At 36.9% G+C, this 22,108-nt stretch overlaps 1 protein-coding gene across 4 annotated transcripts in view; it reads right to left on the bottom strand.

Annotated features, from left to right (window-relative positions):
• Nucleotides 1–22,108, bottom strand: part of LOC127452371 (signal transducer and activator of transcription 3) — a 64,820-nt gene that overhangs the window by 26,127 nt on the left and 16,585 nt on the right. For 3 of the 4 annotated variants that reach the window (XM_051717800.1, XM_051717801.1, XM_051717803.1), the window contains exons 1-2: nt 13,725–13,821; nt 10,166–10,299 (exon numbers count right to left, since the gene is read on the bottom strand). In XM_051717800.1, coding sequence (XP_051573760.1) covers nt 10,166–10,293 — 128 coding nt within the window. In that variant the 5' untranslated portion in view covers nt 10,294–10,299; nt 13,725–13,821. Of the gene's footprint in view, nt 1–10,165; nt 10,300–13,724; nt 13,822–22,108 lie in introns of those variants that run through there. The other variant, XM_051717802.1, reaches the window with a different exon arrangement.

Genomic DNA, 22,108 nt, shown 5'->3' with positions numbered 1-22,108 from the left:
ACTTCTCCTCTGCCACCCAGCTTGAGGTGAGTAACCACACCACCATGATGACCTACTAAGTAGTGGGAACTGGGCATTCCAAATTGGGAGAAAATGGGATAAATAAAAAAAATTAAAAAAAGAAATGTCCAAAAGAGCATCATAACTGTCCAAAACCAAGTGTTGGTAAATTCAAATGAAACAAAATTCTAAGATCAACCGATTCAAGCAGGAAACACAAAACATTAATGAGATAAAGATTGGCTTCAATGCTTTATCATGGGTGTAAACACTCAGCATGCCACAACCAAGAGAACAAACCCAACTTGCACTCAATGATACTATTTATTCTAGATTTTATCCATTTGAAGATGCATGATACGATACAGAAACTAAAGAGGAGAGAGTCGGACACGAGTCATTTCAGTGTGACATTTCGGAGTCCACAGTAAAAATATAGAGAAAACTTTTAAGCCAGTCATATCGACACTGTGAGAAAATATATAGAAAAAATTGGCACGGTGTGTTATTCTTTACAAGAGACTTTCCAGGAGCACATTTACGGGCAGAGGCATGACATCACAAAAGTGAAACATTGGCCCACATTCCAACAATAAGGAAGTGTTTTTACAAGCATGATATTTAGAATCAGTGAGGCTTGACAAACTATTAGACAACAAATTTATCATCTCCATTTGATGTGCAACAGTGATAAATATCTTCACCTCTCTTGGTGTCAGAAAGGATCTGTTGCTCCTAAAATAATTCTGTGGGAAACAAATGGGAAAACTGTTGGCTGCAGTCATGTTATCCTTCTGTGGCATTCAAATCATCCTAACTCAAATTTAGGAGCTTTAAAGAAATAGTTTATTGAAAAATGAAAATTCTGTTCTCATTTACTCACACTAATGTCTTTCAAATTTTCTTTCTTACATGGAACACAAAAGGGGGTTATTTATAGCAGAATGTCCACACAGGTCTTTTACATACAAAGGAAGTGAACGGTTATTTACCGAAAATTTTGAAGACAAGAGATTATGTGATTTCAGAAGACTTGGAAAATATTGCACAAGTCGTACAGACAGCTTTTAGGGCGCTTTATTGCCCTTTTTTGAGCTTTACAGCCTCTGGTCGCCCATTCACTTTCACTGTATGGAAATAAGCAGCTTGGACATTCTGCTAAATCTTCTCTTTTGGTGGTCCAGGGAAGAAATAAAGTTATATGAGTAAACAATTACAACATATTTGGTTAGCTATCCCTTCACAGTTTTTTACAATAATTTTCACACATTTCTCAATACTGAGAACGCATTTTCAAAACTCTTCACTCAGTCATCTGTACGAACATTTATACTAGCACAACAGTAAATCTTTCCTCCAAAACGCCCTACAACCATCACAACACTTTATACATCTCTCAAAATTAATTCATTTCACCAAAACACTGGCAAACTGTTTCTCCCAACAGAAATACTTTGTCACTTAAAAAAACATGACCTAATAAGCACAAACAACAGGAATCATTACAAGATGTTTACTTTTGGCTTACTGTAGGGTATGCTTGACTTTTTACATATGTAAACCAATATTCTGTTACAATGCAAGAGAGGCACTTCACTGTGTAGAATATACTCCATTCTACACTAACATTATAGAATGACTCTCAAATGCTGCAATTTTCTTCAGTGTGCTTTATTGTATTTTCACATGTTCATGTGGCATAATAACTCTAAAATAACAAAAAAGCTAAAAATGAAAAAAAAGTTACAGTAAACAGTACTTCCACTTGTATTACCATAAAACAAAAATTATTCCCAAAATCTAAAAATGAAGCAGTAATTCCAGTACTCAACAATAAACAAATAAACAAACATAGATGATAGATAGATAGACAGACAGACAGACAGACACAGATAGATAGATAAACAGAGAGAGACAGAGAGAGAGAGGTGAACAAATCTTTAATGTAACTTTCAAATATAGCATACCATCTACAAATCAATTTACATAAATCAACAAAATTTCTCAAGACCTGTAACAATCTACACCAACAAATTTAGGTGAGAAAAAGGTAAGAACCAACTGATCAACATAAATAAAACAAAAAACGTTTATATGTCTATAAAACATTGTACATTATTCACAAGTTTGAATTATGAAATTAAATTTGATCCTTCCAGCCACCAAACACTTTAACATTTGTTCAGCATCTACTGAAGCAAGCTGCAATTCCTTATTATTCCTTGTTTTCCAGATTGCCAATTTTGCTGTACCAATCAAATAGTTTAGCTTTCTGTCTATCTGAGAATCTGTATTTGAGACCCCCAATAAATACTTTGAGAAAACTGGTCCCCAAAGCCCTGAAACCAAGTGTTTAGAAGTATAAAAAGACCATCAAGTCTCACATGTTAAAGCGCACCTATTATGATTTTTAAACGTGCCTAATTTTGTTTTAATGGTCCCATACAATAGATTTACATGCATCCAAGGTCAAAAAACACTTGAATTTGTTCATAATTTAAATTGCAGCAAATTTCAGCTCCGTCTGAAAACATTTCTGTTTTACCTTACCAATTTGAGCCTGAGTCCGATAGTGATACATCGGAAGATCAACCCAAACCACCATTGCAAGCACGACGAGAACAGGACGTTTCTCTGTGGTAAGTTTATATGTAGTTTAACAATAATGTGAGTTAGCCAGTTAGCAGAGGCTAACAGCTAACAGGCTAACAGCCTGCATTGGCTGTTCATGTAAACAGACCAGAGGCGGGTTTTTTGTTACCAAATTACGTAGGTTAGTACAGGAAGTAAGTCTGGAATTACTAATGACTCATTTCAGGTGTTCAGAATCGGTTCTTTCTTTTGGGTGTCAATAACTCCATATTTCGTGCACTTTGATTTTTGAAACTTTGCAGACTTTTTTACATTCACAAACAGCTATATAACACACTACATGAAAGGTAATATTTGAAAAACCATAATACGTGCTCTTTAAAAACAACTATTCCAAAGTCTCTTCTTGATAACAAAACCTACACTGCCCACCCATTGATGGATTCATGTGTGCCACATGTCTGTCTGTAGCTATTGCCCTGTGAATAATCCTCCACTGTAGATCAGCTGTTCACTTCTCTACGGGAGGCTTATACAGGGTCCTCCACCTGTCCCGCACAAGGAAGTCTTGTTTCAATAGCTCAGGCCACTTTGAAGCTCTTTGCCTGCTAAGTGAGTTCATATAAACTACTTTCACTGCGATACAGTACAATGCCTTCTGTGATGTTGACTTAAAATCTACACCTATGGCAGGAGCAATTTTTAGTTTAGGGAATTCATGTTCATCCCTCTGATCTTGTGCATGTCCTCTTGCAACAAAATTTCTGTAACTGCTCAGTAGAACAGCAAAAATCTCATCCAGTAATTTTGAAACAAGTCTTCTGACCACAAACCAGACACCTCTTTGAGGATTTCCACAGATCTCCATCTACCCTCATTTAAAGATGCCCCAATTTTATGACACCATGCCTCAAAAGACAAGTCTTGATGCTCACTGAGGACAGAAGTCTGGTCTGAATCAATGGATTGAACAGTAGAGGTTCCTCGGAAGCCCAGGGCCCAAGTTCATTCACATCCCTGTCTGCTCTCAAAACACTCCTCCAGGTCTGTAATGTTGACTTATAAAAATGGGTGAGCGCAGAAAGACTCACCTCTTCCAGTATTAGTAAAAAAAGATACTTGTCTAGTCCAAGACTGCCAGCCCTCTGCAGAATCACACATGCAGTCTGTGTCCATACCAAATTATGACAATAAAGCAGTCTCTGCGCTGCTTGCAGTCTAAAAGCACAGATACAACTCTGTATGTCCACCACACCTTAGCCTCCTTCATCTGCTGGTAGATAAAGCCCTGCAGCCTGAGTCCAATGCTGCCCACTCCAGATAAAATCCACAAATAGCTTTTGTATATTACAAATCAGTTCACAGGGTGGTTCCATGACAATGATTTAATGCCACAATGTATAGGCCGCAAGATGATTCACAACCAGAACTCTCCCTCTATAGGACAAATGTGGTAATAGCCATTTTCATTTAGACAATTGGGCTGATTCCTTCTCCTGCATTCCCTCCCAATTTTTCTTTTGAAACTGTTCAGTTCACAAGAAAACACCAAGAACTTGTATGCCCTCCTTTGCCCATTTCAACCCTCCTGGAAATTTTAGAGGTCCAGTGCTTTCCTACTGCTCAATAATAAGTCCCTCACATTTCTCCCAATTAACTTTGGCTTTGGAAGCTCTCTCATGTAACTTTATACTTTCATTAAGAGTTGTAATGTCCTTCTGCCCAGAAATTAAAACAGTTATGTCATCAGCATAAGCTTTAAAATGTTTCCCTTCATTTGGAATTAAAAATCCATTAAGAATTCTCCTGAGCCTACACAAAAAGGACTCAATAACAAGACTATATAATTGTCCATAAATAGGACAACCATGTCTAATGCCTCTTAGAACAGGTACTGGAACACTTAATCCCCCACCAACCTTAATCATAACAGATGCATCATGGTACAACAATCTAATATAAGAAATAAATTGGTCCCCAATTCCAAAACTCTTTAAGACATAAAAAAGATATTCATGGTCCACTCTTTTTCTTGATCTACAGACAGTACAGCTAAACTGCATTCAGTTAGACAACTAAAATCAATCACATTCCTTAATAAAAATAAATTCTCCATGACTGAACAATCAGGAACACAATATGTCTGATCCTTCTGGATCAATGAACCCAAACAGCATTTAAGCCTGTTTGCCAAACATTTCAAGAATATCTTGTAGTCCACAAAAAGTAAAGAAATAGGTCTCCAGTTTTTTTAAGAGTCCAAAATCCCCCTTTTTGGGGGGGGGGGGGTAACAGGGAGAGAACAGCACATCAACAACTAATAGGAAGTGATTTACTCTTAAAACGTTCTGATAAAACTTAATGGAAATCTTCTCCCAATATTCCCCAGAAGTGCTGATAGAACTCAGACATTAGTCCATCTATTCCTGGAGAATGTCCAGTCGACAACTGGTGGACTGCATCTGTTAACTCATGGAATGTAAATTCTTTGTCCAGGGCTTTTTGCTGCACATGCCCCAACTTTGGTAAATCATGACGCAAGTATTTAGCACTCTCAGAATCACAGTTCTCAGCACTACACAATTTAGAATAAAAATCCACTGCCAGCTCCCGCATTTCAACTGGATCAGCAGTTACTTTTCCATTAGGAAGGCGAAGGTGATGCATCTGATTTTGATGAACAGTTTTTCCAAATTAAAAAAATACAAAGTTGGGGCATCCATTTCTTTAATTGTACAAATCCTAACCCTTATCAGTGCCCGTTTCACTTTCTCTTATAAAAAAGATCCATGGTCTTTTTTTTTTTTTTTTTCTTATTCAAAAGATCACTGTGTTCCATCTTCTTATTACAAAAGACTCTTTCCAATGTCTTTTTGCAAGCTTTGGACAATTACCTACACATTTGTTGTACTATGAGAGGTATAATTTTGACAGAATAATTGTATCTGTGCTTTTCCAACATCCCACTATACATTAAGATTCTCAAACAGACTTTTTTTTATCTTTCCCGTTTTCACAAAACATAACATCTTTTCGATTAAAATGCCAATAATACTTGGGTTTTAACATCTGTTTGATATTAAAATCAAAAACCACCATTTGATGATCAGAAAACCCATTAGGTATAATTAAAGCATCCATCACCCTATTTTCCCATGTCTTACCTAAATAAAATTTGTCTAATTTAGCCCAATTTACTTCATTTTCTGATACTTTTAGCTAAGTGTACTGCCTCACCCCTATATTCCTCTTCCTCCAAATATCCACTAAGTCAAATGTTTGCATTATATTTTTAAATACTACACCAGACTGATTATGAGGCTCCTCTCCATTCCTATCAATAACAAAGTTAGTGGTACAATTCCAATCCCTTCCTAATACTATATACACATTTTCATCAAGCCCTTGAAGAGCTTTTTCCAGCTTCCCAAAAGCTTCCACTCTTTCCGACCCAATATTTGGGCATATATATTAATGTAAACAAACACATAGCTCCCAAGCTCTATTTTTGATAATAAAATTCTACCTTTAACAATCTCTTCAACAGATAAAACATTTGCATGTAATTTTTTTCCAAACAAAATAGCTATTCCTGCACTAGTATTTGTTATATATGACTAAAAACGCATTGTCTTTTCCACCATATGTCCCATTATGAGTTTCCTGAAGGAAAACTACATTAAAATGGTTTATACTCAAAAACTCTGAAACTACTTCTGACTTGTTTCTGTTTCTACCCCCCTTTACATTTAAGGAGCCTATTCTCAAATTCTCCATAAAGAGATGAAAATAAAGAAAGCATAGAGACAGAAACAAAAAATTATACCAAAATGTGCTAAACACCCAGTGCAATTCGACCTTTTTACTTTTTATAAGAAACTTACTTTCTATCCCTACGTAATTTCATTAACATTTTCTTTAACCAAAACCTTTTTTGTTTCGTCAAAGCCTCATAACTTGCCATGCTTCCTTTTCCACCTCTGGGAAAAATTCACTTCAACTGTTTTACCAAAAGTTGTGTCCAAAAAATCATTAATCTCATGTAACGAGTATAAATCCTCATAGCCTGTGATCAAATTTCAGAAATATCCAAAAACGTATCATCATCCATCCTTTTCTCATCATTACACAGCTCAGAATAACTTGATTGTGTCAATTCCACATTAAACTCTTCACTACTATTGTTTACATTTGTTTGATCTGTATTCTCACTATCTTTACTCATTTCCGTTACAATATTTTCAGTAGATTGCACTTCTTCCACAGTAGTGTTATTATTTTCCTCCACAGTATTACCTGATTCAGCCCCATTCACCTCCCTCTCATCTACCGCATGTGAACGCGTCTCCTCTGTGCTCGGCTCATTGTTGACCTTAGACTCGGCACTAGAGTTCAGCTTAACACTACCTCCAGTTTTACCAGCCTTATGTGGACATGTAAGCTGCTTATGACTGATATCTCCACACTCAAAACACTTCATATTATCTGTACTTGCATAAATCATAAATGTCTTCCCTTCATGCAAAACTATGTTGCTCGGAACTGCACCCAAGACTTTCACCCACTGTTACACTTGTGTATATGGTTGTGTGACAATAAAAGTGATTTGATTTGATTTATTTTTTTTAATTTATTTTTTTATATTATGTACATTGTTTTGCACTGTTTTATTTGTGTGCAGCTCAGCTGTAAATGCTTGAAATGTTGTCATGCCAATAAAAAACCTTAAAACTGAAAACTGAGAGAGAGAGAGAGATCATTACTAAGCTCCGTCAGCCCTGTGTTCCACATTTGGCCACATGTTCTTGCCGCATCACACCTTATGTCCTCTCTTGCCATACACCTAGGATAGAATCACTTGGCATGCCTGATCCATTCCTGGCAATCTTCTGCAGAGATGTCTAGGCATCCAGCTGTCATAGTATCTTGTAAAGACATCTGGTCATGTGGTCGATGGTTGTAAACCTTCCATCTCCATGAGGAGAGAATTCTTCTATGGGATTTAGAAAGGGGGAATAAGACACTACAGTTCTTGGTTTTCCCCTCATTGGTCTTCTACCACACATTTGCACTCCTCTCCTGCTCCTGCCAACTCCTCTGTCTCTTTTACCTACTTGTTGATCCATGCTTGCAAAAGGAACCATTCCAAAAAATTTATTTTGTAGAGATCGTAATGGCATAGAAGACAAAACACCTGGGTAGGTCTTAAGCTAAAACAGCAATCAGCTGTTTTTTATTATTTATTTATTTATTTTGGTTGTGGATATATTTCAGTATACTATTATTACAGAAATATAGAAAATTCTGCCTGGTCCTCAGCCACTCCTCCACCCTCTGGTGGACAGCAGCGAGTTCTCCAACCCCTGGTGGATGGTAATGGCTTCTCCCCTTCCTGGCGGAGGGTAAAGGTTCCTCCGACTCCCGGCGGCCAGCAGCGACTCTTCCGTCCCCTGGTGGACAGCCGAGGCTCCTCCGCTTCCCAGCGGATGGCAGCAGTGAGGACACAAGACAGTGCATCCCTCCTCCTTCCTGGGTTTCGGCACCAAAGTAACAGGGTTCAGGATGGGCAAGGAGGAGGCAGAACAGTCAACATAACTTTAATGACCTAAATGAACTTAAACAAGCATAAACACACAGAAACATACACATCGATCCCATGTGTCTCTCTCTCTCTCTCTCTCTCTCTCTCAAACTGGCACCTCCGGCTCATCTTTATCCCCATCCCAGCTGATTAGGACAATTCAGTGCCAGGCGTGCATCCTCATGGTCTGGCCACACCCTCCTCCTCATCACACCTATATATTGCAGAATTTTTTAATTATCGCCATCAGCCAAAAAAAATTCCCGTTTGGCCGATTTGTTTCTTGAGGGTGCTGAGAATCGCCTGCTTGCATGTGAAGCGACTGAGACTTGTAAACGACTAGTCACGGTTCGATTTGTTGTTACGTGCCATCATGTTACTACAATAAACCGGTGTGTAACACAGTGTCATTCAAACCATCCGCGTATCAGAGCCTAGAAAGACGTGTTTGAGCTCATAATGTTAAAGTGCTCGCCTGTTTCATTCCCCCTCTCTCTCCTCAACAGTTCTCTCTCCTCACTGTAACTGTCTTGTCTAATGATAAAAAGGCAAATATCAATAAAACTAATATCATATGCAGTCTACAATTATGCGCATATCTCATTTAAACAGATGTAATAAACCAACCTCACACAACTTCAACAGATCCAGCATTCTGTGGAGTGCTCATATTTCTTCCTCTGAAGCACATATTCTAACATTCTCTCCTCAACAGTTCCCTGTAACTTTTAACTTTCCATTCTAATAATAAAAGGCAAATATCAATAAAACTTCTATTATATATCATCTGCAAATATGCAGATGTAATTCACGAACCTCGCGAAAATCCAGCGTTCTCTTCCCGTGGAGTGCTCATCTAATTTCTTCCTCTAAAGCGCTTATTCTATCAGCCAGAATCAAAAACTTCAGGATCAGGATCAAAAGTTCCTCTGATTCACAAATCATGATGGTCAGTCCGTGACAATCCAAGCAGGTGAACTGTCAGGAGATTGCTGCTCTCGCTGGATCCGCACGAGCGCGTGAGTGCACCTTCAAAGTAAAAGCGCTTCACGTGTGCTATAAATAAATGTCAAATTCACTATGCACTAGAGGTCTGCACATGCCTTAAAGTGAAACCCGAACCTGAGCCGTACCCAAGACTGTGTGGCCCGACCCTACCCGGCCCGAAAGATACTGTCAGATTTTAAGCTCGAACCCGACCTGAACCCAAAATCACTTATTATCTCATTTCTTCTCCTAGCAAGTACTGTTGCAATAGGCTGTATTTTATGTAAGCATATAGGCAACATTCGTAACAGTCCTGAAACAGTAATCATACACAGTTTTAACAAGGCACAGCAGCCCCTTAATACACTAGAGCAGAAGGGGGAAAAGGCATTGACTTACCTTTATTTGATGAAACCACTTGATACAGAACAATCTGGAATAAAATCTATGCAGCCTGAACTTGTTCAGATTGCTGAATCGTTGTGACAACTGTGGTAAAAACAATCTAGACGCAGCGCAAAGAATGAAGCATGTGTCTCAACATGCGTTTTTGAAAATTTGAAGTTCTTTTTAACTTGACATGGTGTTTAAAATGTGCCGGTCTTCCTAATATGTTAACAATTTCTTTATGTGCAAATTAATTACTAAAATTTGATGACTAAACAGAAATCAGAAGAAACTGCTATCTACCATTTAAAATACAGTATTACTTTATATTTTTATATTTTATATTATTATTATAATTTAAAGTTTAGTGTGAAATTGAGTAAATATAGTGCTAAATTAAGAGTTTATTCATTATTTAGCAATTTTATGTTTATGTTATTTACTATATTAAATTGTGTGATATATCGGTATTACATGGTCCTATCGGCCACCCTACTCCCCGGATATTGGCATCGGCCATTAAAAAAATCCATATCGGTCGATCACTAAACATTATATCTTGAGGTTCAGAAGTGGCAAGCCCTCTATGTCATCTCCTGTCTACTGCTGGCAACTCACCAATCCTGGCTCTCGATCCAGGGGGCCAGAAACTGCCGTAGCTCCATGGGGAAGCTGTCACTGTACAGGTGGTACAGTTGCTCCAGGTACCGCGTCTCTAACTGCTGTAACTGATTCCACTGGGCCATGTTGACCTACAGGAGAGAGAGAGAGAGAGAGAGAGAGAGAGAGAGAGAGAGAGAGAGAGAGAGAGAGAGAGAGAGAGAGAGAGAGAGAGATGTAGATTTAACTCAAATGACACAAGGAAGACAAACCTAACAGGTCCTTTCAGCTTGTCAATTTTCTTTTCCTTGTAGAGAAAGGTCTCTGAGCAGAAAGGACAATGCCACGAGGACACTTCCTCATACACAGTTCAAAGCAAAACGAAAACGAAAGCAAACCACAATACCTAATGTCCTCAACAGTACAATGATCCACTATATACAACCCATGCTATCAGGTTGTAAACAATCTGTATATCCAAGGTACAAATGCAATTCAATAGCTCATATCTGTACCAAGGTCTGCAATCCCTGCTAAAAGGAAACATCTTAAACCAACCAAACTGGTTTGCTGGTCTTAGCTGCTTTTAGATGGTCTTGCTGGTTTTCCAGTCTGGCCATGCTGGTCTCCTATCCTGACCAAGCTTGTGTTAAGCTGATGTAGCTGGTCAGCCAGTTAGTCTCTCAACTAAGACCAACAGACTTGGTCTAAAATGTGAGGTCCCAATCCATCCAGCAAAACATATCTGAAAATTTGGCTGAAAAAGCTAAATTTAATATCTAGCTATATATAAGAGAGGCAAGTGCTCAGAGGATAGTCTATAAAACATTTTGTATCTAAAACAGACAAACATCAGAGATGTCAAGAAAGCAAGATACGGATGACCCCTGCGAGTCAAGGCCACAGAAATCAGTGGCTGTTGATCTTAAAGCAGCAAGAGCATCCGTTCAAAGAAGAAAACCTCAAAAGCCCATGCAGGCTGTCTTTCTCTACATTAACTCAAGAAGCTATGGAACACACACTCATAGATTTTTCCACATACACACATATCCAACTACACTTTTTCTAATGTTTGCATAGACATGTAAGTGGCACTTGCGTTTTGAAGAAGGACAGAGAGAAAAAGAGACAAGAAAAGGGAATAGTGCCCTTAAATACAAGCGAAAATATGTCCTCAAGCATTAAACCATTCAGAATTGCTTTTCTTTATTTCACTTCTCTTTTGTCTACAATACTGAGCTGTCAATCAACCTGACGAACACTAAAAACATGATGTTTCCTTATGGGTAACCTTGAGATTTAACCTTATGTATATACCTTGTAGGCCTATACAATTGTATTTATGTAATTCTTTATTTCAGGCTTCCCACACGTTTTGGCCAATGAATTTTCATGACTTTTCTATCACCTTCCCTATCATTGGTGTTTGTTTGGTAAGGATTTTTGAAAACCATTTCCATTCAGAGCATCAAAATTCAAATTGGGACCTATTCATTGATAAAAAACTCAAAATAATTATTTGTTCCCAAATTGGACATTGAAGAAGCCTTTATGTTGGTCACACATTATACATACATTTTTTGCATATATACAGTGAAATTTATTTGTTTTTCACATATCCCAGCTAAGTTGGGGTCAGAGTGCAGGGTCAGCCATGATATGGTGCCCCTGGAGCAGATAGGGTCAAGGGCCTTGCTCAAGGGCCCAACAGTGGCATCTTGGCAGTGCTGAGGCTTGAACCCCCGACCTTCTAGTCAGTAACCCAGAGCCTTAACCGCTGAGCCACCACTGCCCTGTTTTACTTAATGCAAGAACAACATTCTACAATTTTCATTGTAGAAATTTAGATTTAACTTTCAGAAATAGACTTTTTCAGGTTTTAAAAAAACAATTTTAAAATTCCATGATATTTTCCTTTTTTCCATGACCATGGAAATCATATTATGTATAAAATTCATGTCATATGACGGATTCAACGCCCTAATTTTAAGTGTAGGCAACATATAAAGAAGCATTTAGCGTATTTCAGTGTTTCCTCCACCACTGTTCAGCAGCAGTGCTCCACCACTACTGAATCTCCAGAGCCACAGCAAAAGAAGAAACTCAAGTTGTGAGCTTGCAGTCTGAATTGAATGTGATGATATAAAATTAGAGTGTGCTGCGAAATAACACAAAAACAACACGTCTTTCTACTGCATTGTGTACAGCTGAATGATCCATCGAAATAAAAGCTAAATCAAGATATGACGTGGTGTGAATATTAAACCACAAATGGCTATGATGTGATTTAATCAAACAGTCTGCACACAATGCTTGTGCACAGCTCTGTTCTGAGTGAGCACACATGTGGCAGTTCTGTGCTCGCTCCACAAATTTCATTTCGTGCACAGAATAACAGTGTTGCGTAGTGACCGTATTATATGTACAGCACTCCATATTCACTTTAATTGTTCACTACCAGTTCCTATATATAAATCTTAAACAACCCTATGACAACAGGTTTTTGTGGACAGAAGAGGAGGTGAGATCATCTCGAAGGTTTAACCAGATCTCATAGCAATGCCACGTACAAGTTCATTACAATTTTAGAGAAATATTACTTGGGTATAATAATAATATTAATATAGTTATTATTAATTATTATAATACAGTTGTAGGCCTTATCTAATTCTGTAATTTCTTAATGTAGTAATAATAACCATTATTATTATTATTATTGGGGCATGAAATTCGGCGTGGATGCGGGTATTGCGCACAAATCTAATCAATTCCACATGTTCCACGTTCATAATGTGTGGGATTTCTGCACTAGTTTATTCATTTTAACATGTAGCTGAGAACTGTTAAACCAGTAACCTTGTCTTTGTATCAAACTGTAATTCCACAATCTGCGCGAATAAATCATCTCTTCCGCGTCTCTCTCTCTCCCTCGTATTGCTTTCAGCTGCTCGTTAAACGCTTGTTGAGTTTAGTGTGAGCGTGCGCAGTGAGGATGTGCATATTTACCAAATTAAGATGTTACAGATCTATAAACTTGTTAATTCGACACGCAAATGGTGTTGTACCACGTCTCTGTATGCGAGTGATATATTAAAACTATCCTTCTTGTTTATAACCAACAAAGCTGTCAACATCGCAAGTGTACGACACTAGAGCAATTTAATTTTGCCGCTTTTCATACCTTGGCGCTCCATCATAAAAAATACAGCACCAAGAAAGGCAGATATAGCCAAAAAAATTATTATAATAATTGCCTTGTGTGCAATCAGAATTGCTCAGTTACAGGGTGAAAAGAAACACTTTAACAGCTACATCTCATCTCTCTAGAGCAGTTTTAATAAATATGTAACATACATAAACAATAATGATTGTAATATTAATAATATAATATTAATAATATAAATAAAATGAAAATATTATCTATCTATCTATCTTTAATATAAATATTATATAAGCAAGGTTTTCTCAGGATTTCATTTGTTAAATTGTAAAAATGTTATGTAACTGTTGGGTATTGACTTGTACTCTTAAAGTGATAGTTCACTCAAAAATGAAATTTCTGTAACCACTTACTCACCTTCGTGTTGTTGCAAACCTGTATGACTTTCTTTCTTCCATGGAACTTAAAAGGAGATGTTAGGGAGAATGATAGTTTCAGTAACCATTCACTTTTACTGTATGGAAAGTAAGAGACAGAAATGACAGAACTGTAATTTTTGGGTAAACTGCCCTTTAACTACCTGTTAAAGTATTTGTTTAAGGTATCTGCCAAGAACAACAACATAAATGCATGACAACACATGACTGCATTATGTCTTGCTGGGAAACAAGTGAGTGAAGAAAAGGGCCATAATGTAAACTGTATACTTCAAATAATCATTCTATCTGAATAACAGTAGAGGTAAGTGTTGAGAAAAGTAGCCCCCTGTGATATTTAGGCGAGACTGCTGTAAAATTTCAAATGTTTTAGAATTACAAATTGTATTCAAATTGTATCGTGCTACGCCACTGCTGAATTATGAGCGCCGCTGTTGTGATTTCACATGGTTCATTTAATATTCTTGATGCAACATAATGCTTACCAGCCCCAGTCAGCTGTGTGCTTCGTACACTGCGAAAGAGACCCCACCACACACACACAAACAAATACACACACATACTCACAGTGACGTCACCATAAAACAAGTGTCAAACTCGCTTAATTTCAAGTGGCCCACAAGCTCATTTCTGAAACATAGGATGGCAGTGGATCGCAATGTTTCACTGAACAATCAGTTAGTGCTTTCCTCATGAATATTATTCAGTTTTGGACCGCATTTTGCTCACTTCAAAAGCGGAATGAAACAGCGCTACATGGGTCAATTATCAACACGGCTCAATCATGGATAAAGCAGCACGAGCGCAATGCAGGTGCAGTAATTCACGGACTGGCCTCAACCACACAGACTATTTTTAAATGCGGTGGGACTGCGAAACCCATTTGAATGCGGTACATAATTTTCTGTTTCAAATCTCTCATGATTCAGTGATGAAACTAGTTTAAAATAAAAAGCCCCACATTCTAAATGGTACTGACAAAGAAATTCTGTAAAAAAAGACCCAACTTAGAGACCCTCACACTGTCAGAATATTTCAATTTAGCCATATAAAAATTAAGTGTTAATTTTTTCCACAGATGTTACTGTTGTTAATATCATAATTTTCATCTGCATCCAAAGCTCAAAATCAATGCTGTACAGTCAAATGTGCATTTCAATGCACATAACATGTAATATTATTGGAAATTGAATGGGTGCTACCAAAGCAGGTGCTGGTGCCACATTTTCAACGGGCCCTTTGAGGGCACAAATAAACCCTGATATGGCCCAGGCTGAAAATGAGTTTGACAGCCCTGTTTTAAGCTATTCTTCGACCAACACATGTTAATACGGGTGTGGCGTTTCAGGCTTGTGGACGCGCGCACAACAGCACCGCTGCTGAAAAAAACCTAGGGGAAACACTGTTATATCCAAAACATATGCAAATTCATACTTCATAGAGTACAAAGATAATGTAAACAACTAGAGACTGTTAAACCTATTCATAGATCTTCCAAATACCAGATAACCTTATAATCTATGCAAACGATTCAAAACATATAAAGGAAACAACTTACATTGTTATTCACAAAACGAACTGCTACTTTGCTTGCCATGTCTACCTGCTGTACGAACAACAGGGAAGTGAACTACTTTATTCACACAAAGGTGAAACTAAATGAGAATATGATGCAGAGGGTTGCACCCACAGATATGAATACCAAGATACAGCATTCCACTGATCCTGATACGTCAACAGCACTGCCATCTTGGAAAGGTCGAAATTTTCAGTTTATGGTTTATATACATAAACATACAATACAGTTTATGCCTTTGATATAGGTCATATAAACTACTGTATATACAATATATAGTCCACTATAAACATATCGTTATTTAATTCAGTTTATGGTGTGTGTTGTTGCTTGTACAATATAGGCCCTTGATTGAAAGTAATTATTTAGCAAATTTTTACAATTATATAAGCCTATTATTATATGATAGGCCTAAATTAACCTAAAAAAAATACAAAAAACATTTAGTGGACCAATATCACTGTTATGTGAACAAACAAATATGTATGGGATGGTTTCAGGAATCTAGATTTATTTATTAATTTGTGGATATTAAATTTCTCTCTCCAACTCATTGGATATGACCACTTGTCCAAACTTTTTCACAGTAATAACAGTTGCTAAGAGTGGTACTGAACCAATCAAGATACCACACCTCCTGTCAAGACATGTTGACTACAAAAGGAAAAGATTAAATAAAAAATGCTGCTCTGGATTTTATACAAGAACAACAAATAACATCAACACTTACTGCTACCCTCTGGATAATGTGGGACATCTTCATTCAAAGAGAACTGTTATTACAAAAAAAACAAAAACTAAAAAAATCAATCTCAATCTTTTCTTGAAAGCAAAACCGAGCAGGCAAACATAATAGTTGTATAATCAAGTCTAAGGGAAAAGGATCTCGTTGCTGCACAATTCAAATAGTGGCTAAAACTACAATACTTTTTTCATCTCAACACACGCTTAAACTGCTACAATGTTTTGAATGCGTCCCTGATTTTAAGACGGTACACATCATCTTGGATCATGTTGCCAAGACTGTCTGTGTGGAGGAGGAAACCACAAGATTTGTGTTCTCCTTGAGGGGTTATTCGGTTGTCTCCCACCACCTGGCAACCATTCTCAACTTACAACTGAACAAGAACTCTCAAGAGGCAAGAATAACAACAACAAAAAACCCCTTTGGAATAAGAGTCATAACCCTGAATCAGCTGTTGCCCCTCACACTTGAAGAACAGAAAGCAGTCAGCTGACTTCAGATCAGTGCTTTCACACTGCTTCACAAATGCTCTTAGTTCCTGTCTCAGCTCTCAGATTGCGACCTAAATGTTTGCTGATCACTTACACAACATGCGGTAGCACACTAATAGCGTACATCACCTTGGCTTACAATGTTGTTTGGCCTTCCTTCCTTGATGTGCTGAGTAACCAAACTCACCTCTCAGAGTTGGTTTGATATGTTATCATTGTTATATCACCAGAACTTGAATTTGAAGAAGCCTCCAAATTCATGATCTTGAAAATTATGAGTGTAATTTGATGTTATCGAAAAATGATGCTGTTAATTTTAAATATTTGAAAATATTTTGTGTGAATTCACCTCAAAATAATTCAGCTTGTAAAATTCACGTTTTTATTATTCAAGTGGTGGATTTTAGGTTGTGAAATTCAGGTCTCAATATTCAGGTTGTTAAATATGGGTTGAGAAATTCAGGCAGCAAAATTCGAGGATGACATCCAGGAATGCAAGGAAGAGCAAACGAGCGTCGATGTAATCCATCTCTCTCTTGGACAAATCGCAGAGCAATGGAAACAGCTCAAAATTAATTTTAAATGTATATATCGTCGCTGTCTGAGGAAAAACACGTATCTCCAAAAAACAAATTTTTCAAGAGCATGGAAAAACTATTTTTCTAATAAACAATCTTACAAGAAATTTGTTAAACAGACAGCCTGATTAAACATGTTTTCAGTGGTCATTTCGATGCACAATTCATACAGTAGGAAGAGGTCATTCGGTGCATTCCATCTATGGGGTTAAGATCTATAACACTCTTTTCCAATTATCTGTTGTCCAATGTCTGTTTCTTTGCTCACTCTAACCTTTTCATTTTGTTTTTCTGTTTCAAAAGTGGCTTTTTCATTGCAATTCTTCCCATAAGGCCTACACCCCTGAGTCTTCTCTTTACTGTTGTACATGAAACCGATGTTGCGCGGGTAGAATTCAATGAAGCTGTCAGCTGAGGACATGTGAGGCATCTATTTCTCAAACTAGAGGCTCTGATGTACTTATCCTCTTTTTTAGTTGTACATCTGGCCTTCCACGTCTCTTTCTGTCCTTGTTAGAGCCAGTTGTCCTTTGTCTTTGAAGACTGTAGTGTTCACCTTTGAATGAAATCTTAAATTTTTTGCCAATTTCAAGCATTGTTTAGCCTTCATTCCTCAAAACAATGACTGACTGACGAGTTTCTAGAGAAAGCGGTTTATTTTTTGCCATTTTTTACCTAATATTGTGTGGCACCCTTTTATTCAATACTTTGTGCAACCTCCCTTTGCCAAGATACCAGCTCTGAGTCTTCTCCTATAATGCATAATGAGGTTGGAGGACACATGGCAAGGGACCTGAAACCATTCCTCCATACAGAATCTCTCCAAATCCTTCAAATTCCGAGGTCCACATGGTGGACTCTCCTCTTCAGTTCACACCACAGATTTTCTATGGGGTTCAGGTCAGGAGACTGGGATGGCCATGGCAGAACCTTGGTCTTGTGATCAGTGAACCATTTCTGTATTGATTTTATGTGTGTTTTGGATCATTATCTTGTTGGAAGATGGGGGGTGGCGTAGTGGGCAAAAGCACATAACTGATAATCGGAAGGTTGCTTGTTCTATCCCCACAGCCACCACCATTGCGTCCTTGAGCAAGGCACTTAACTTCAGGTTGCTCTGGGGGTATTGTCCCTGTAATAATTACACTGAATGTCGCTTTGGATAAAAGCGTCTGCCAAATGCATAAATGTAAATGTAAGATCCAACCAGGGCCCATTTTAAGCTTTCTGGCTGAGGCAGTCAGGTTTAGATTTTTTTATCTGTTGGTATTTGATAGAGTCCATGATGCCATGTATCCAAACAATATGTCCAGGACCTTTGGCATAAAAACAGCCCCATAACGTTAAAGATCCACAACCATATTTAACCGTAGCCATGAGGTACTTTTCCATATGGCTACCTCTGTGTGTGTGCCAAACCCATCTCTAGTGTTTGCTGCCAAAAAGCTCTATTTTTGTTTTATCTGACCATAGAACCCTGTACCATTTGAAGTTCTAGTAGTGTCTGGCAAACTGAAGATGCTTGATTTTGTTGTTGGATGAGAGCAGAGGCTTTTTTCTTGAAACCCTCTCAAACAACTTGTAGGTGACGTCTGATTGAAGTTTTGGAGACTTTCTGACCCCAAGACCCAACAAATTTTTCAATTCTCCAGCTGTGATCCTCTGAGAATTTTTGGCCACTTGAACCATCCTCACCATGCTTAGAGACAATATAGACATGCGTCCTCTTCCAGGTCGATTCTTAACATCTCCAGTTAATTGGAACTTCTGAATTATTACCCTGATAGTGGAAATTTTCAATGCTTTAGCTATTTTCTTACAGCCATATTCCATTTGGTAAGCTCAACAACCTTTTGCCGCACATAACTTTATTCTTTATTTATACCCCTCTGAAACATGTCATGTCATGTCAAGTCATGGCTGAACAATTTCATGTTCCTAGTCCACCAGGTGCACTAAAAAATTTAAAATATGAATGGGAATATACTTCAGATATATTTTACTCATAAGAATTTCTAGGGGTGCCAATAATTGTGCCACATTTATATTTGACAAAAATGTTAGTTTTTTGATAAAACTTGTGTTGTGATTGCTACTGTTTGATATCCATTAGAGGATATATTTTTGTGAATATTTTGAATGAAAGATCAAAAGGATAAACAATAAAGACATATCTATAACAGCCTTCTTAGCTCATATTTACCAAGAGCGCCAATATTTTTGGCCACCACTGTATAAAGATGGAGTCAAGATTTGTATTAGCATGAAGGTAACGTGGTCTGCTTGAAAATAAACATAATAAATAAGACACTGACAAATCATCAGTAATCTACAAATGTAATACATATGAGGTCAGACCATCCAAAATTTGTATAAAAAATATTAAAAAGTGAGATGGCATGTTAATTCAAGCAATCCAGATTGGTAATATAAACAATTAGGTACAGAATGTGTTCTAAAATTATTATTATTATTATTAATATTATTATTTTTTTTATTTTTTATTTGCAGACTTGCAGTTAAAAAGAGGTAGTTTGATTATTCATTTCCACTTGTAAATGTCCTTTGCCCATATCATTAAGAAATCAGGTTTTTGATTAAACTTGCTGTTAGGTGAAGGATCCAATTTACTGATTAAGTTGATCTTTTCTTCAAAACACATTAATGAAACATTATAATAAATATCCCTAAAGTATACCTTTTTGTGTTTTCACAATGTCGTTGTCACAGTTGTTTAAAATTACTTTTGAACTGTTTCCATCGCTTTGCGATTGTCCAAGAGAGAGATGGATTACATCAACGCTTGTTTGCTCTTTCTTGCATTCCAGGATATCATCCTCAAATTTTGCCACCTTAATTTCTCAACCCGTATTCAACAACCTGAATATTGAGACCTGAATTTCACGACCTGAAATCCACAACTTGAATAATTAAAACTTGAATTTCACAACCTGATTTTTTTTTTAGGTGAATTCACACAAAATGTTTTCAAATATTTAAAATGAACAGCAACGTTTTTCGATAACATCAAATTACACTCTAAAAGCATACAACACCTTGGATTCTGAGGCTTTTTCAAATTCAAGTTCTGGTGATATAAAAATGACGCCATAGTTTGAGTTTTAATTGTGTCAGCTTGGTTTGTGGCTCAAAGTGCAGTGAGAAAATGTCACTACATTACTTACTATATTAAATTTACTTCAATGTAGCAGTATTGTTTAAAATGTATAACTATCAGAATATATAATTTATAATTCAGTTAGAGAATCTTATTGCACAAAACAGAGGGGGTTAAGAATGAATGAAGTCTCAATTACAATGACAGCATAATAAATAAACAAATACATTTTACACTAAATACAACTAAATAAAGTAGAATAAACTCTTTTCAAATCACTTAGTCGAAAACACCAGCGTTTAACTAAATGTTTCACTATAATTAAGAGAGCTAAACTGTGCAAAGGGTGAATCAATAACTTTGTTTACATGCACAATCTTACACTGATTATGCTTAGGCAAATATGCATGTTTATCGGGGTAAGGTAATACACGGTTTAAGAAAAAAAAAATCAGCACACAGATTTTTGCCTTTCAACAATCAGCACACGATGACTTTAAATCTCATGCAAGTGCAATTTTCTTGAACGGTCGGATTTTTTGAATAAGCTGATTTGTTATAGTTATCAACGTATTGGTGTGCATGTAAACACTTAATGAATCAGTTTTTTATTTGCATGAACTGTCCGAACAAAACGATTAACTTCCAATGCAATATGTGTAGGGCTGCAACTAATGATTATTTTGATAATCGACTAATCTAACGATTATTTGTCTATTCGGGAGATTATTGCAACGATTAATCATTAGCTCTTTACCGACTATTCAACTTGTGCCCCGATTTAAAAGGTTGTATTAAACATGCATGCTAACAATAAATAGGATAAAATCATCTTTTAAAAATACCTCTAAATGACATTCACTGAATTAAAGGAAAACAAATTTTAATTCAGTAAAAAATTCACTGCAAAAAATCCTATTGTTATCAAGTGTCTTGTTTTCTATTTAAAATTCTCTAAAAATCCTTAAAACAAGGTACATTTACTTGAGCAGCAACATATAAGATATTTAGACTTGCTTTAAGAGAATGTATCTTAAATATAAGTGTATTTTGTATATAAATATATCACTTGGTTATACTTCTGCCAGTGCAGTAAAGACAAAATATACTTATATTCAAGATCTATTCTCTAAAAGCAAGTCTAAATATCTTATATGCTGCTTCTCAGGCGAATGCATCTTTTTTTTTTTAAAGGATTTTTAGATATTTTAAAATATTTGAATTTTTAATGTTATATTCAACATTCTCAAATATTTTTTTTCTTCTGCAGTATAGCTACTAAAGTAAATGTGTGTTGTTTTAAAGGAAAACAAGTCAAAACAAAAACCACTCAAAAATGTATTTTGTTGCAGTGTATAATGGGGCGAACACTACCCTCTCTCACCTTTTTGTTCACTTCAATCCATCTTTAACTCACAAAAAAACAAACTCTCTCTCATTAATAAAGCTGTGTATTGCCAATTTTCTTCACGATAAGAAATGCACAGTAACATATATTATGATTCAATAAGTCACAAGCCATCACGTTATAATCTAGCTGCAGCAAGCGCACACGCTCGAGGGATGAGCGTCACTGCACAAGAGTGCACCTCAGCCGAGTGCAGTTTCAATCTCTCCCCCTTAGATCGGGACATTCACGCAACTCATAGAAGAGGTGCTGACCGCACAGAGAAATGCCAGTTTTGGAGTTTGTAGTTATTTACATGATCTGCTTCTGTATTATTTGAACTTTAATAAAGCTATAACACATGAAATGTAACTGCATTAAAGATGTAACGCCGGGGTGTTTCCTTTAAAGACGCTCAACACTCAAGTTTTGCTTAAGTGGAGCGGCAGCTCCAGCTCCGCTTATTCCA

Source organism: Myxocyprinus asiaticus, chromosome 14, assembly GCF_019703515.2.
Source record: "Myxocyprinus asiaticus isolate MX2 ecotype Aquarium Trade chromosome 14, UBuf_Myxa_2, whole genome shotgun sequence".
Classification (NCBI taxonomy): Eukaryota; Metazoa; Chordata; class Actinopteri; order Cypriniformes; family Catostomidae; genus Myxocyprinus; species Myxocyprinus asiaticus.
Note: the sequence above shows the minus strand (reverse complement) of the source record. Positions and strands in the feature narration are given on the sequence as shown.